This window comes from Lactuca sativa, chromosome 4, assembly GCF_002870075.4.
Source record: "Lactuca sativa cultivar Salinas chromosome 4, Lsat_Salinas_v11, whole genome shotgun sequence".
NCBI classification, from domain to species: domain Eukaryota; kingdom Viridiplantae; phylum Streptophyta; class Magnoliopsida; order Asterales; family Asteraceae; genus Lactuca; species Lactuca sativa.
In genome coordinates, this window is record NC_056626.2 from 72,575,956 (window position 1) to 72,591,557 (window position 15,602).

At 35.4% G+C, this 15,602-nt stretch overlaps 1 protein-coding gene across 1 annotated transcript; it reads left to right on the top strand.

The window, feature by feature from the left end:
* Window positions 1-13,752: 13,752 nt before the first annotated feature.
* Window positions 13,753-14,641, top strand: LOC111886785 (ethylene-responsive transcription factor 2). Its single transcript, XM_023883029.3, has one exon. It carries the CDS (start codon window positions 13,863-13,865, stop codon window positions 14,463-14,465), a length of 603 nt encoding a protein of 200 aa, XP_023738797.1. The 5' UTR covers window positions 13,753-13,862; the 3' UTR covers window positions 14,466-14,641.
* The last annotated feature ends 961 nt before the right edge of the window (window positions 14,642-15,602 follow it).

Below are 15,602 nucleotides of genomic sequence, written 5' to 3' on the forward strand. Positions count from 1 at the left end.
ATCAAGGTTTATTAGTGTACCATCACTAATATATGTGTCCCCTTCTGTAGTAATATGAAAACCACAAAACTGGGGTTGAACTCTAACTCTTTCGGAATGTCTAAGTGGTAATGACTCGTCAATCGGTTCAACCGGAGTTTCCTCATCGGGTTGAGTGCCAGCGGTAGAGGTTCCTTCATCTATCGACTCTTGAATCTCTTCAAGCTCGATCTGCCTCTCACTGTCTCCTTGGCTTATGAGTTCTCGCTCTCAGAAAACTCCTCTCCTCGCAACAAAGACAACATTGTCCTTTGGTCTATAGAAGAGATATCCAAAGGATTTCTACAGGTAGCCGATGAAAATACATCGCTCACTACGAGGTTCGAGCTTGTCGTGAGTATCTCGTCTTACGAAAGCCTTGCAACCCCAAACCTTGATATGTGCTCACGAGGGAGCTTTCCTTGTCCACATCTCGTGAGGTGTTTTGGTAACCTTTTTAGTAGGGACTCGGTTAAGGATATGGGCGGCAGTCTCTAAGGCATACCCCCAAAAAGAGATATGTAGTGAAGCACGACTCATCATAGAGCGAACCATGTTTAACAAGGTTCGATAACGCCTTTCTACCACACCATTCAACTGCGGTGTCCTAGGTGGCGTCAATTGTGAAACTATTCCACACTCCTTGAGATAGTCATGGAATTCAAGACTTAGGTACTCTCCTCCTCGATCGGATCGAAGCATCTTGATTTTCCTGCCCAATTGATTCTCCACTTCATTCTTGAACTCTTTGAACTTTCAAATGTTTCTGACTTTTGCTTGATTAGGTGGATATACCCATATCTACTATAGTCATCGGTAAAAGTCACATAGAAGCGGTATCCATCCTTCGTGGTTGATCTAAACGGTCCACATACATCGGTATGTATGAGGTCCAATAGACCCTCACCCCTTTCACATGTACTAGTGAAGGGTGACTTAGTCATCTTTCCAAGCAAACAAGACTCGCATGTGTCATCTTCCCTAAGGTTGAATGACTCCAACACTCCATCCTTTTGGAGTTGGGCTATGCGCTTCTTGTTGACATGTCCAAGACAACAATGCTACAAGGATGCTCTATCCATACCATTGGAAGAATCCATGCATAAAACATCATTTCCTAAGTTATCTACAATCATAACAGTTTCATAAATTCCATTGCACGGTATTGCTTCAAAATATAAGACACCATTTAGATAAGAAAGAATAGAACCATTCTCATTACTAAAAGAAAATCTAAAACCTTGTCTAAACAAACCATGAAATGAAATGATGTTTCTTCCCATTTCTGGCGAATAGCAACAATTGTTCAAATCTAAACATAAACCATTCCTAAGCACTAAAGAATACACTCCAATCTTGGTCACAGGCGACGATCTTCTGTTCCCCATGATTAGATTTATTCTTCCATGCTCCACATCCATATTTCTTCTTAGTCCCTGCAAATCAGAATGTGGTAACCACAACCGGTATCAAGGACCCAAGAAATAGCATGAGATGAATCATTAGATTTAATTGTGTAAATACCTGCGAAAGTTGGCTTGATCTTTCCTTCCTTTCTGGCTTGCAGGTAGTCTGGGTAGCTTCTCTTCCAATGCCCTATTTTATGGAAATGATGGCACTCTGCCTCTTTTGGGTTAGGATAGGGTTTAGCAGGATCAACTTTGGTCCCACTAGAAGAGGCACCATCTCGGGACTTAACCTTGCAATGGTTCTTAGACGAAGCCTTCCTCTTCTTTCCTCTTCCTTGCCTAATGGCCAAAACAGGAGCAGCGGGTGGATTGGGAGTTGGTGCAGCAGACTTGTCCTTGAGGTTGCTTTCAGCAACCCTAAGGAGACCTTGGAGCTTACTTAGGGTGACCTCTTCTTTGTTCATGTGGTAGGTCATCCTAAATTGATTGTAACACGGATGCAAAGAGTGAAGCACCATGTCGATTGCCAAGTCTTCCCCAAAGTCAACATTCAACTTGCGAAGACGGTCGACATACCTTTGCATCTTTTGCAGGTGCACGGTAAGAGATTCTCCATGACCCATTTTGGCGGAAATCATGTTAGTGAAAATCTCGTAACGCTCTTGCCTCGCGTTTTGGTGGTATCTCTCCAACAAGTCTTGGTGCATTTCGTACGGATACATGTCCTCATAGGACTTTTGGAATTCGGGGTTCATGGTGGCTATCATGATGCAATGAACCTTCGTCGCATCACGTTCATTAGTCTCAAAAGCAGTCATTTCAGCCGGAGTAGCAATTTCTGGGTTAATCTTCTCAAGCTTCTCATCGAGGACATACTCCTTATCCTCGTAGCGAGCAATTGTGCGAATGTATCTTATCCATTCGCTAAAGTTCGTCCCATCGAAAGTCACCTTTTGGCAAAGGCTCATCAACGTGAATGAACAAGCAGCAGCGTTGTTTGCGTTCGACATCTACAAATAGAAAGGACAAAGATATATTAGAATTTGAATCCTAATTATCACCCAATAAGAAAAATTAGGGCTAGGATCCAACAACAATATTTACATATTAGAAAAGGGATACCGTAATCTAACATGCAAACAATTTGAAGGTAAGTGAATGACGATTCACTAATTCTCCACCATGAAAACATAACTTTAAGTTCTAAATGTATTGAGAATTCCTAGGTTTGGATGAGATTCATTGAAACTTTTCAATGGCATGTTTAAATCTCGATATGCCCCTCTCGTTTGTGACTGGGATACCGAGGATCACAAAATGGGTGTGAATTACCATGCAAATTCACATGGTGCCTTCATTGTAACAATGACCTATTCGATGTGCCGGTAAACCACACACGCTCCATCGAACAATGATAAACAATGAATCACCCTTTGCCACCTTTGCTTAGAACCAATTAGTGTGCCGGTAAACCACACACGCTCCACTAACTTCTTAGCAAGGGTGCAAAGTGTAATTTCATGGGATTTCATCAATTCACTTTTCTTAAAGTAACTACGATTGAGAACTTTGAAAAACATGTAGTTACTTTGTATTTCATATTATACTTTTAATGAAGAGATGAGGTTGCCCTATCCTACCCGTTCGGCTAACGACCCTCCACCAATCAAGCAAGCGGTGGGTGTGAGTGTACACCCATTAAGCGCCATTTTATAGGCCGCAACCTTATACCCACCTTATAGACCAGCTTCGTGAATGAGGCCTACTAACGGTAAGACTAGCATTTTAATTATATATATATATATATATATATATATATATATATATATATATATATATATATATATATATATATATATATATATATTAATCTTGTAATATTATATTAGTATAGGGTTGAATTTTAAACTTGTAAAATTCTAGGGTTTGAAATTTAAATTGTCTAAATTAAAACTTTTAATTACAAAACTTAAATTTCAAAACTTGAGGGCAAGTTTTAAACTTTTCAAAACATAGGGGGTCAAATAACAAATAATCCAAATTTACAATTAATCACATAATTATCCATATTTAATTTATTTAATGATTTCTTGCAAAACAATTTACCAATTAAATTAAAATAATTAATCAATTATCACATAAGGAAATAAATATTTTATTAATTGATAAATATCTTCAATTAGATCAAAAATATGCTCATATATATCATAAAATCGGATTTATATTGATCTAATATGATTAAGGCAAGTATCTCAAAGATAAACAGCAAGAAATCCTGAAGTTTCCTCTTTTTGACGCTTGGACTCGCCGAGTCGAGCCTACTCGCCGAGTCCACTATGGGACTCGCCGAGTCCATCAGACAGAAACATTAAATTCAAATTTAACAAGCATCAAACAAGCAAACAATGCATCAATTCAATAGAAACCAATCTAGGCTCTGATACCACTGATGGGTTTTGGCCATATGAACATTCCTATGTGCACATGCAAACCCTAATGCTTGGATCTAGGTTTCTCTAATTAAACATGCATTCAATCCAAGACTTCTAATGGCTAATAAACTATAATAACAATATGAAATCAGAATTAGAAGTTTACCTTGAATCACTTGCTTAATCTTCTTGTCCTTGGAGCTTTAGAGTCACAATTGTCACTCCTCTAATGGCTTACAAACACCAACTAGCAAGAGGATGATTGAGAGAGAGGAGAGGGAAGATAAATCGGCCAGGGTTTCTTTCTAAAGCACAAGTGCCGATTTCCTTAACCTTTGGGGTCCTTTTATACTTGTAAGGCTCCTAAGGTTTCACCTTTAAACCCTAATTGGATAACTTAGGCCCTAAGCAATCCTAATCCCTTTCATGATAAGCCTTGGACGATTTTAAGGCCTATCCAAAGTCCTTAAAACCGGCCACCCTTTATCCATAAGGGATTTATAGCCCAAAGTATAACTATCACAAAATTGACAGTTTATGCCCCTTTATTCAATTAATCTCTTTAAGTCACCAAATTAATTCCTAATTAATTTATGACTTATATTAATCAAACAATAATATTATTACTCCTTATATTATTCTCATAATATATTAATAATATTCCTTATCTCATAATAAATCATCCTGTCAAGTTGCTATGGTGAAGGCAACCCAAAAGGACCATGCACAACCGGGTCAAATACTTGCCTAATATAGTTGCAGCCTTAGACACTATTCCAACAAAATAGATCACGGATGGATGCGGTCGCGGTGTGCAAGACAAAGGAAACAGAGATGCGCCCAGTAGGGGCACTTTAAATCACCAATGTAGACCATAGTGCATGAAGGAAAGGCGTCTCTTCACACACTATGATCCCTACATTTGTCTGGCTAAAGTGTATAGTACGAAATAGGGTTTTGCAGCGCGGCCTCCGGGCAAACATCCGGTTTCAGAGGCTTCTCCCTTGTACTGTCCTTTACAGTCTACCGTCTCATCGTCGGGGCCTTTTCTCACCAAAAATAAAAAATAAAAAAAATAAAATAAAATAATAATAACATTCTACTTAACCTAAATCTAAACCTAACAACCTAAATCTTCAATCTTGAAGTTCCGTTATTTGGTCTTCAGCCTCTTTGATGCTTGATATTCAGTCTTCTTAAATCTTCTCGGTTTTTTTTTTGAAATTATATATATAACATAAGTCTTGAACTTGGAACCTTGATCTTCTTTCTGTGTTGCTCTTTTTCTTTATTTTTCTTTTTTGTTTTTTTTTGTTGCTTTTCTTGAATCATCTTTTATAGGCTCTTATTGTCTTCACTTTTTCAAATTTCTTCAATTTTTTGTGTTTTCTTCTTGGAAGGTCTAAGGAATTTCACCATGTAAGATAGGATGGAGGCTAACATGAACACCTAATGATCATTGACAATGTGTCAAGATCAACTAAAAAGGGGTGGGATATGACTCAAAAATGGGTGTTACCGAAAAAAAAACTTGGTCCCAAAAGATGTGAATTGGGGGACCCCCTTCAAAGTTCATCAAGCACCTCAATGCAAGGTGTGATCAACAAAATCTATATAGCTATCTACTCTAGACCCCTAGAAAAAATGATAACCTATCCTAAAAAGGTGGTGAGAATCTAACTAAGCAAGGCTCGGACGAGACTCGGGAGTACTAAGGGGTACTACCCTCAAAACCAAGATGCGAGTCTTCAGTGTCTTCAAAATACCATATTGGGCTAATCTTTGCTAGCACACATCGGTTTGACCAACCACATCCCTCCGCACCTAGACCCAATCAAGCTACCTGCATCTGAACCCCACACAAGCGGTCTCAAAGTGGTCTGTAAGGCTCAAAACTTGTCCCATTTATCAAATACAAGGAATTCCATATCAAGACCCGGGACCAGTCTATGATTCAATACTTATGACTCAGCGCTATGGTACATGTAGGGATGAGAAGACAAGAGAGAACAAAAATGCATGAACTTAAACTAGAATGCATCTAAAAAGTATGAAAATTAGAAAAGAAAGAAACAAAATATGCAATTTTTTTGAATTTTTTATGCAATTTTTATGAATGACCTAAATGACTTACTCTAAATGCAACAATATACAACCTAAATGCAATAATAAAAAGTAAATAAATAAATAAATAATACCTCACCCTAAGCTTAAAATTAAGCATTGTCCTCAATGCTTAGGATGAGAGTAAGGAATGATCATACAGGGATCAAGATGGAGGAGGCCCGCGAGGGCGGTATGGAAGCAACACATGGGTTGTACAATGATGTGTGGATGGAGTTCTTGGCCAGCTAAATACACATGGATGAAAGCTTGGTCGCACAAAGGAAGCATATGAAATGGCTCGAAATTTTCTTATGAAATGACATATTTGCGCGGGTGGGGGCAGCCGCGCGCACACATCAGAATACATCCCATGTTGGGGTAATTTGGAACTCGGAATCTGCGCGGCTGGGGGTTGGGTCGTGCAAGGGTTGCGCGGGTGGCAGTCGGCCTCGCAGAACTTGCGCGGGTGGGGGAGCCGGCCGCAGGCAACAATCAGATTGCATCCCATGTGGGGGTAATTTAGAACTCGGAATCTGCATGGCTGGGGGTCGATCGCACAGCGGCTGCGCGGGTACCCGCGCAAAGTGCAGATTTTTGGCATTTTTCAAACTTCACCAAGATCATTGCTAGACTTCAATATGTTTATTTTTAGGCCAACTTCAAGCTTAGAATCACCCAAAACTTTAAGCATATATTATTTATTTACAATGCATTTGTTTAACGTCTTTGCCAAGACATAGCTCCGCTTCTGTCAACCTTCGTAATTCGGATTTTCCAATGTTATGTTGTCAAATTCTCCTGTGTCAAAGCCTTTATAAAATGGTTTCAAGCAATGCCCATTCACTTTGAATATTTGATTTGTTTCCAAACTTTTAATTTCAAACGCACCGTGATCAAACACTTTTATAAAAATAAAAGGTGAGTGCCATCGAGATTGCAACTTTCCCGGGAATAACTTTAAGCGTGAATGATAAAGGAGAACTTTTTGACCCGGAATAAAGTGTTTTTGGGTTATGTGCTTGTCATGAAATTCCTTTTTCTTATCTTTGCACCTTTTGAACCTTTTAATTATCTTTTTCTTGATCACTTCTATCATTGGAGAATTTAATCTTCTTTGAGCCTCTCCCCTAGGCTTGCAATAATCTTCCATAAGAATCTTGTGTGTGCATACATTAGGGCTTATCCCGTTTATTGGCTCAATCACATCAACCCGGTACAATGGAGAAATATTGCTAGGGTACCTCATTGCTTCAAAGATGTTTAAGTGAATGGTTTCTCCATCAAAATCCATAGTTATCTTTCCTTTATGGACATCAATGATTGTGTGAGCGGTATGCATGAAAGGTCTTCCAAGGAGGATCATAGACAATTTGGAAGGAGTCTTATCTTCAAGATCAATGACATAAAAATCCGTTGGAAAAACAAGTTGATTAAATTGTACTAACACATCCTCCAACACTCCTCTTGGAGACACACTTGACTTGTCTGCTAATTGAATGATTACTCCGGTTTCTTCCAAATGTCAAACATTGAGAGATTGAAAAACCGAATATGGCATCACATTGATCGAGGCTCCAAGATCTAACATGGCACTTTCGACATGCAAATCACCAATGGTACGCGGGAGCCCACTAAGTCGTCTTCACTCTAATTCACAATCACAAAAAGCTCCAAAACCCTGCAAAATTCCTCATGCAATATAACAAGTCCTCGATACGATCCATGATAAAGAAAATAAAGAATATACAATGCAATACTAATAAAAAGAGCAAAAAATCTAAAATAAACTAATAAAAATAACTCTAATTACCACTCTAGGTAAAGTATAGTGAGAAGACTCACCTCGGGTAACTCGGTAAATCTCAAACTCGGTAATACTAGTCTAGCCTCTGCCTAATCACATGGAACAATTACTCTAATCAATACAACTCTCAAAGGCTAGACTAAACCCTCTCTAAGTTCTCTCAGAAGGGTAAAAGATCATTTTACCCTTCCAATGGCTCAAAAGTCCAAACATTGACTAGACCCTAAAAGTCAACGATCAACTTTGACCAGACTCGTCGAGTGTACATAGGTGACTCGGCAAGTCCAAGCGTGTCCTCTGGGTCTATCTAAACCTCACTCGACTCGTCGATCGAACCTTCCACTCGACGGGTTACCACTGGTCACGAATCGCGGGGCAACCCGACTCGACTCGTCGAGTCCCCTTATGAACTCGACGAGTTCCTTCCATGGCAACACTCAAACGACCTTCTGAGGTCAGATCTGCTTCTCCAACTAGTAGATCTAACCTTCTAGCATTCAAAAGTCATGTAAAGGTTCGAACTTTAGGCCCATGCATCACACTATCATCTCTATATGCCAAAATAACCCTTTATATGATAACCTAGGCCCCAAAACTCATAAAGGATTGCATAAAGCTGAAGAATAGGGACTCTCTGGACCTCTCAAGGTCCAGATCTGATAATATTGTCACAAGGGGACATCACACACACTAGATCTCTTACCAAAAGTGAAGAGAAGAAACCCTAGATTCATGAAATCTATTACTCAATGAAGATAGACATGAATCCTTACCTCCCATAACAGCTCTGAACGAAATGATGGAATATTTGAGTCCCACAAGTCAGCCTAGCTCGAAATCCTTCCTTCCCTTTGCTAAAACACACCAAAGAATGATGAATTAGCCCTCCTTTTGCTCTACAAGCTTTCTCTCTACTCTCTAGGGTTTCTCAGGGGTGTAGTGGCCGCAAATGAAGGCCATAAAGGCCTTTAAATAGGGCACTGGCCCAAAGATTTAGGGTTTCTGCCGCCAGCACAGACTCGTCGAGTCACCTAACCGACTCGTCGAGTCCATTCATTAATCCAGTCATCGAATCGCGATCCTACTCGACGAGTCTAGGCGTCAATTCGTCGAGTCCCTCTCCTTAACTCAAAATAAAAGGTTAAAATAAAATACCTGGGAATCCGGATGTTACAGTTAGTGGGCTAAATTTGAAAAAGCTGCAACTCGACTAAGGCCATCCCCAATGGGGATTTCATGGGGAGTTTAATGGGAAAAATGATTATGTGACAGTTGAATGGATATATAATGCATTGTGGAGTTGGTTGAATGAATGAGGGGTTTAATCCCCATTCAACAGTGTAATGGGTTTGTTTGTTTTTTTTTTTTTGTTTTTTTTTTGTTTTTCTTTCTTAATTTATTATAAAAACTTATTTTTTCTTTATTTTTTTTTGTTTTTCTTTCTCAATTTATAGAAAGTAATATCTAATATTTTTTTTGCAATAAACAAACTATATATATATATATATATATATATATATATATATATATATATATATATATATATATATATATACTTTATTTAATTTTATATTCAATAATTTTTTTTTATTACGTTACTTCATATTTTTTATTCTAAACAATAAAAAGATAACATCTTATTTATTATAATACAACATAGTGAAATTACATATTAATAAAACGTTCCCAAATATGTTCCATTAAATCATGTCGAAGAGCATGATGTACTGCATTGTCACGTAATTTAGAGTTTCTTTGAATTTGATATTGAATTTCTAAATGGTAATCTTTAATTAATATTTAGTAATTGTAACTTTGAGTTTCTAATTAATGTAATATTTTAGTTTTATTTATTAATATTTATAAAAAAATTAAAATAATGATGTAGAAATCCATTGAACTCTTAAAAGTTTCAAAGAGTGTAGAGTTTAATAGGTTAAATTGTATAATTAGTGGAATGCTGATGTGACAATCCATTGAAGTCTTAAGAGTTTAAAACATTGGAGATGATTTAAGGGCACATTTTGTGACAAGCTTATGATTGTTTTTATAAGTTTTTAGCTTAAAAAAAAGTCTAATTAAAGAAACCTCGTTCCAAAATACGAGCTTAAAACATTTATTTTAAGCAAAAAAAAAATTTATCCAAAAAATACTTTAAGTAGTTTTTGAAAGTTTTGAACTTTTACTTCCAAGCTGGTGTGTTGAATATTTATACAAATAAAAGCTTTAACTTTCGTCCTTTCGGTATCGGTTAGTTTTAGTTTTTGACTTCCCGGCATCAATTTGTATTTTTAAAAGCTTTCGGCTAATTTTTCGAACATATCTAATAGACTAATACAAACAATGTTTTAAAAATAGGTTTTTTAATTGAACAGGTCGGGTGATGTTTTCCGGTTCAACTGGATGGTCAAACCGGTTTTATAATTTTATATGTTTTTAATTATCCTGTATACATTGATTACAAAACTTGTCATCTTTTTAGTATTACAAACCTAAATACAAAACAAACACAAAAATCTAAGAATCTCCGGTTCAACCCGGTCCATTCCGGTTCAATTCAGTCGGTTGAACCGGTTTTTTACCAAAAGCGGCCAGTTCAATCTGGTTAGAAAATCATTATAAAATCGGTCCAAATCGAACCGTCCTCACATCCGGCTCCCGGTTCGAACCGGTTTTTAAAACACTGAATACAAATAACAGCTTCAACTTTCAGTTTTCCGATTCAGGCAATTTTGACCGTGCCTCGAGTCAAATGACTTAAGCCTTTTTCATCCTTGAAAGTTGTTTAAAGAATTCCGATTTAATTTCGTAATGGTTTTTGTAAAGATTATCTCAGTTATTTATAACATCTACCACCTAATATCATTTGACGTATCTTGACCTTTCTTATATTTATTAGTTTTTACAATTGCCTAACACACCCATTTGTATCATCTATACACATAGACCTTGAATCTTTTACAAACATAAAACGTATAGTATTTATAAACCTTTCAAAAATTACATTTTATCCTGAAATATTTTGATAATATTAAGCATTCATCTTTCTTAAAAGGAAAAGGTATATATTTAAGGTTTTAAAAATCGGATTGTAGATCGAACTGACCGTCTTACCGGTTCGATGGTTTAATTGGTCTAACCGGTTGGACCGATCTCAAAAACCGGATGATGTCATAATTACATTATTATTAATTTTAATTATATAAAAATTAAAAAAAAAATGAAAAATTCTCGGTTTTTACCGGTTTTACAAATTCAACCGGATTGGTTTTTATCAGTTCGACCGGTTTTCACCGTTTTATACCAGTTCACATAACGAGTGGTTTTTTGGCCTCTAAGAACCGGTTTCGGGACCGGTTCCCAGTTGAATCAGCCTGTCTGGTCCAGATTTCAAAATTATTATAGAATCATAACTTTGCTTGCTTATATTAAACTATTCTTAAATATTAACAATATATAACGTATTGAGCATAAAATAGTAACTCCAAATGAGAAGTACATATCCAGTGTTCTAAGAAGCATCGTCTGCAATTTGGATATATCATTATTCATTAACTGAAAAACCAAACGTGGGACTTTGTACTAATTTGAATATTGACTTCAAACTAGTCAAACATGTTTTTTTTTAATCTGAAATTACGTACAAGCCCATGTCTTTTTGGCCATTGAAATCTGATCTGACGGCTGTAAAAGCAGTACTTTAGTATTTTTTCAGTGTGCTGACGATGGAATATGACTATGATGCCCCTGATTTGGCGAAAGTTCATTGAACACAAAAACGCAATAAAAGAGAGTGAGGGCATTTACGTAATACACCAGCACGAAATGTTTTTCTTTTTCTAACGTGGGGTTGTTGTAGCCGCCTAGCGAACATTCTTGAGAAAATTTAATTAATTACTATTAGAGTTTTACGCTATAGATGTAATTTTTTATTTTGATACTTTTAACCTTAATTTCAATCTTAGGAAATATGAAATTAAAGGTCACCAATTTTACTCCAACTTGGAAATGATTGGTGTTAAAATGTAATGATTATAAACTTCATTTTCTATTTTTTACCTATTTGTCCTCTTTTATGACAAACGGATAACATTATGGGCGCCTTAAAAACATATTTGTGCCAAAAAACAACTTTGAAAAAAACATATTGTATTGCAATTATGTAGTGAATGGACATATGTCCTTCCAAAGGTTAAATATCCTTATCTGATCATCTGATTTCTTGCTAACATCACAATCAAGTTGAGTACGTATACTCATACCAAAATTCTTTTGACTGATTTTTTTACTACACAAGCTATTAAGAAGTGAGCTTGATATAGTGCGATGATGTGGTATCGATCAGTGTTAATGTTGTAGCATGCAGATGTGTCTAAGAAGAGATAAAACGTAACTTAGATGGAACCATTAGTCGATACAAAGCATGCTTAGTTATAACAGAGTTGTTGCATAGTGCTTAAGTTGATTGTTTTTAGACATTTAGTCGAGTAGTTAAGCCTACTATCATGTTTCTTGGATTGCTAATTTGTCAAATTGATGCTAATAAGTAATAATGTCTTCTTGAATAAGTAATGATGTTGATGAAGTAGTTTATATGGAGCGTCCATCTTGATTAATGGACATTGGCAGCTTGTATCATGTTTTCCTTTTTAATTAAGAAGGTGAACTTTGTTTGGTTATTGTATTTAAAATGTTCCCCTTAAACCATTTTGAAGGTTGCTGGTTTGTCACTTTACGCAAAATAGACTTAGTATCAAGATCGTTTGGTATGTGTTGTTGCATGTAAACTCCAAATTCCATCTTTGCTTGTTATTTTTCTTCTTGGTAGCTTTTTATTATTGTAATAATAATTGTTGTTGTTAACAAAAAAAAAAACACTTGGCTAACCTGTTTACATTATTTGTTATAAATATTGTGGTACTTGAAGGTAACAACTACATTATCTCTCACCACTAATCTGCGTACAAATTCAGTAATTCTAATCTCACAAAAGCTTCTGGTTTGCTAGCTAGAATGTCTTAATCGACTAGATTTGACTAGGTAGTTTGTCTCAGTGTTAATAAATTTAGTGCATTTATGGGAGCTAGTTTCAGTCAATTCAATTTAGTTGCATGGATATTTGATTATATTGACATCTCAGTATGCTTTAAGCTTTCAGTGTAACAAAAAAAAAAATCCAACTGAGGAGATGATAAGATACTAGCATTCCTTAAATAAGAAACTTGTCCGAAAATTAACTATAATCAGTTTTTCCTGTTTTGGTCAAAAGGGATAATTCTTGCAAGTAAAGGCAGGATATACAATGACTATATAATTAATGAATTAAACAGCACTTATGATAAGATGACATATAAATATTTTACATAAACGTTTTATTTGAAAAAGCGGTTGAAGAGAAAAATGAATATGTTTTTAATAATGATAACTCAAATTTATAACATAATCGAACAAAGAAATTAATAATTACATGCTCATATTTTCACCATTATATATAGTAATTAGATCATTTTTAGTACAGCTTAATTTGAATTTAATTACAAACATAAATAGTTTTTTGAGACATGAGAAGTTGAGAACTAGAAAATATAATATTAATAATTAATGTAACTGATATAATTATAAAATATGAATGTATGGTCATAACTCATTCAAATATGAAACTGTGAATACCAAAGTACAGTTAATTACAATGTACCAATTCTATCAAACTTTAGTTAATATTTTAAAAAGGGCAACCAACCACCATGCATTAAAAAACTATGATTATGCGATCAATAACTGTATTCTAATTAATTTAATTTAAAACAGAAACCGTCTTTCCATAATTATTTTAATCAACCCCACGTGTTATAAAGAGGCAATTTGCACTTAGATCGCATAGTTGCATGGCTGATGAAACTTCATGGCAATTCATATAGATAATTACTTATGAATATAAAACAACTTTACTTAAAATTCCTCGCATATATATACATACATCTTATATCTATCTCCCCATCTACCAAAATTTCAACGATAATTCCCATCAAAATCACAAGCGAAATTCAAATTCAAAACCTCACCATCAATAACCTACTTTAAAAATCACAGAACATGTATCAAGAAACATTCATGTCGGAATCTGATCTCTCTTTTCTTGATTCAATCCAACACCACCTTCTCTACGATTCCCAGATCTCCAATCTTTTTCCCGAGACGAGCAGTGGATCATCTGGCAGCAGTGCAACACTAGGGGACGTGGTGGCGTCCGGTGGGTTCGACCTGCCGGTGGTGAAGCTCGAGACATCAGAAGAAAATCAAGAAATGGAAAAGCAAGAAGTTGAGGCAGGACGTGAGACTCACGCGCCTCAGGAGTTCAGGAAGTTTCGGGGTGTGAGGCGGCGGCCATGGGGGAAGTATGCGGCGGAGATAAGGGATCCGGCGAAACGTGGGGCGAGGGTGTGGCTTGGGACTTATGAAACTCCGGAGGATGCAGCGGTGGCTTATGATCAAGCAGCTTATAAGATTCGTGGGTCTCGCGCTTTGTTGAACTTCCCGCACCTGATTGGAACAAACATGGCAGAGCCAGTGAGGGTAACTCAACGTCGGAAGTCAGTGATGGAGGCTGGGTCGCCACCATCATCTTCGTCGGAAGACGGAGGCATAAAGAGATCAAGGAAAAGTGGTACAGTGGATGATTACTATCTGCCATACTAAGATAAATTATTTGCATCCATTCATGTGATTAATTTTTTCCATTCTTTTAATTAAGAAGCTCAATTTATTTCTTCTTTCAAATTTAATTAATCAATTTGCATTTTTCTAAAATGAATGTAATTACTTTTTGGTTTTTATAATTTGTGTAAAAAATATAAGTCAGTTCGAATTCAGAACTTCATAAGTGAACAACATTCTTACATTCATTAGATTTGTGACGTGCTGATGAATTCCGCAACAAGTATATTATTAAATTCAATATATAACCGATAAATTAAATCATTTAGCCGGTAGTTGAATATAAAATACTAGTTTATAACCTGTGGGAACCGAAATTAATTAAATTTTTATTTTAAATAAATTGTTAATTTAACAGATATGCGAAATTATAATCGTTGATTCAAATAAATATGTAAAATTAATTTTTAATATATATTACACATTTTTTATTTGTGGATTAATGAAAACATTAATATAAAATTTAAAATTTAAAATAGAGAATAAATGCATTGACAAATAGCATCACATTAATGAGGATGTCTAAAAAATTTAAAATAGAGAACTAATATATTGACAAGTGGCAACACATAAATTAAGAGGTCTAATATGATGACACATGGCAAAAGAACTACTCTTTTATTAGTATAGGGATAATTATAAATTTAAATACAGAATATTGTCAATCTTCAATGGTCAATGTCGTTTGCAATTTTGCATTGTTCTTGCTTATGTCTTACTTTTTCTTCGAGTAGTCACGGCAGCAAATTGCCAATTAGAAGGATAGTTATTAAGTTTCTTTGGAAATCATTCACAAGTTTAATCGAAACTTGTATTTATGTTAATGCATTTCTGGCTATTTTATTTTAAAGTTTTCTTTCTAGATTTATCTTTATTAAATATATGTTTAATTGGATATAATCTTTAGAAGTGTATATTATCTTTTAAATAAGTTGATTTCTCTAATTAGAGTTATACATTCATATTAATATTAGGCTTTTAATTTAGATGATTATAAATAAAACAACTATCATGGAATTATGAAGAGTTAGAGTTTTATTAATAAAAAATCTGCATTCTATTTATTTTATTCGTTTTGATTGTAATTATCATCCGATCCAATCATCTGGGTATCACTTA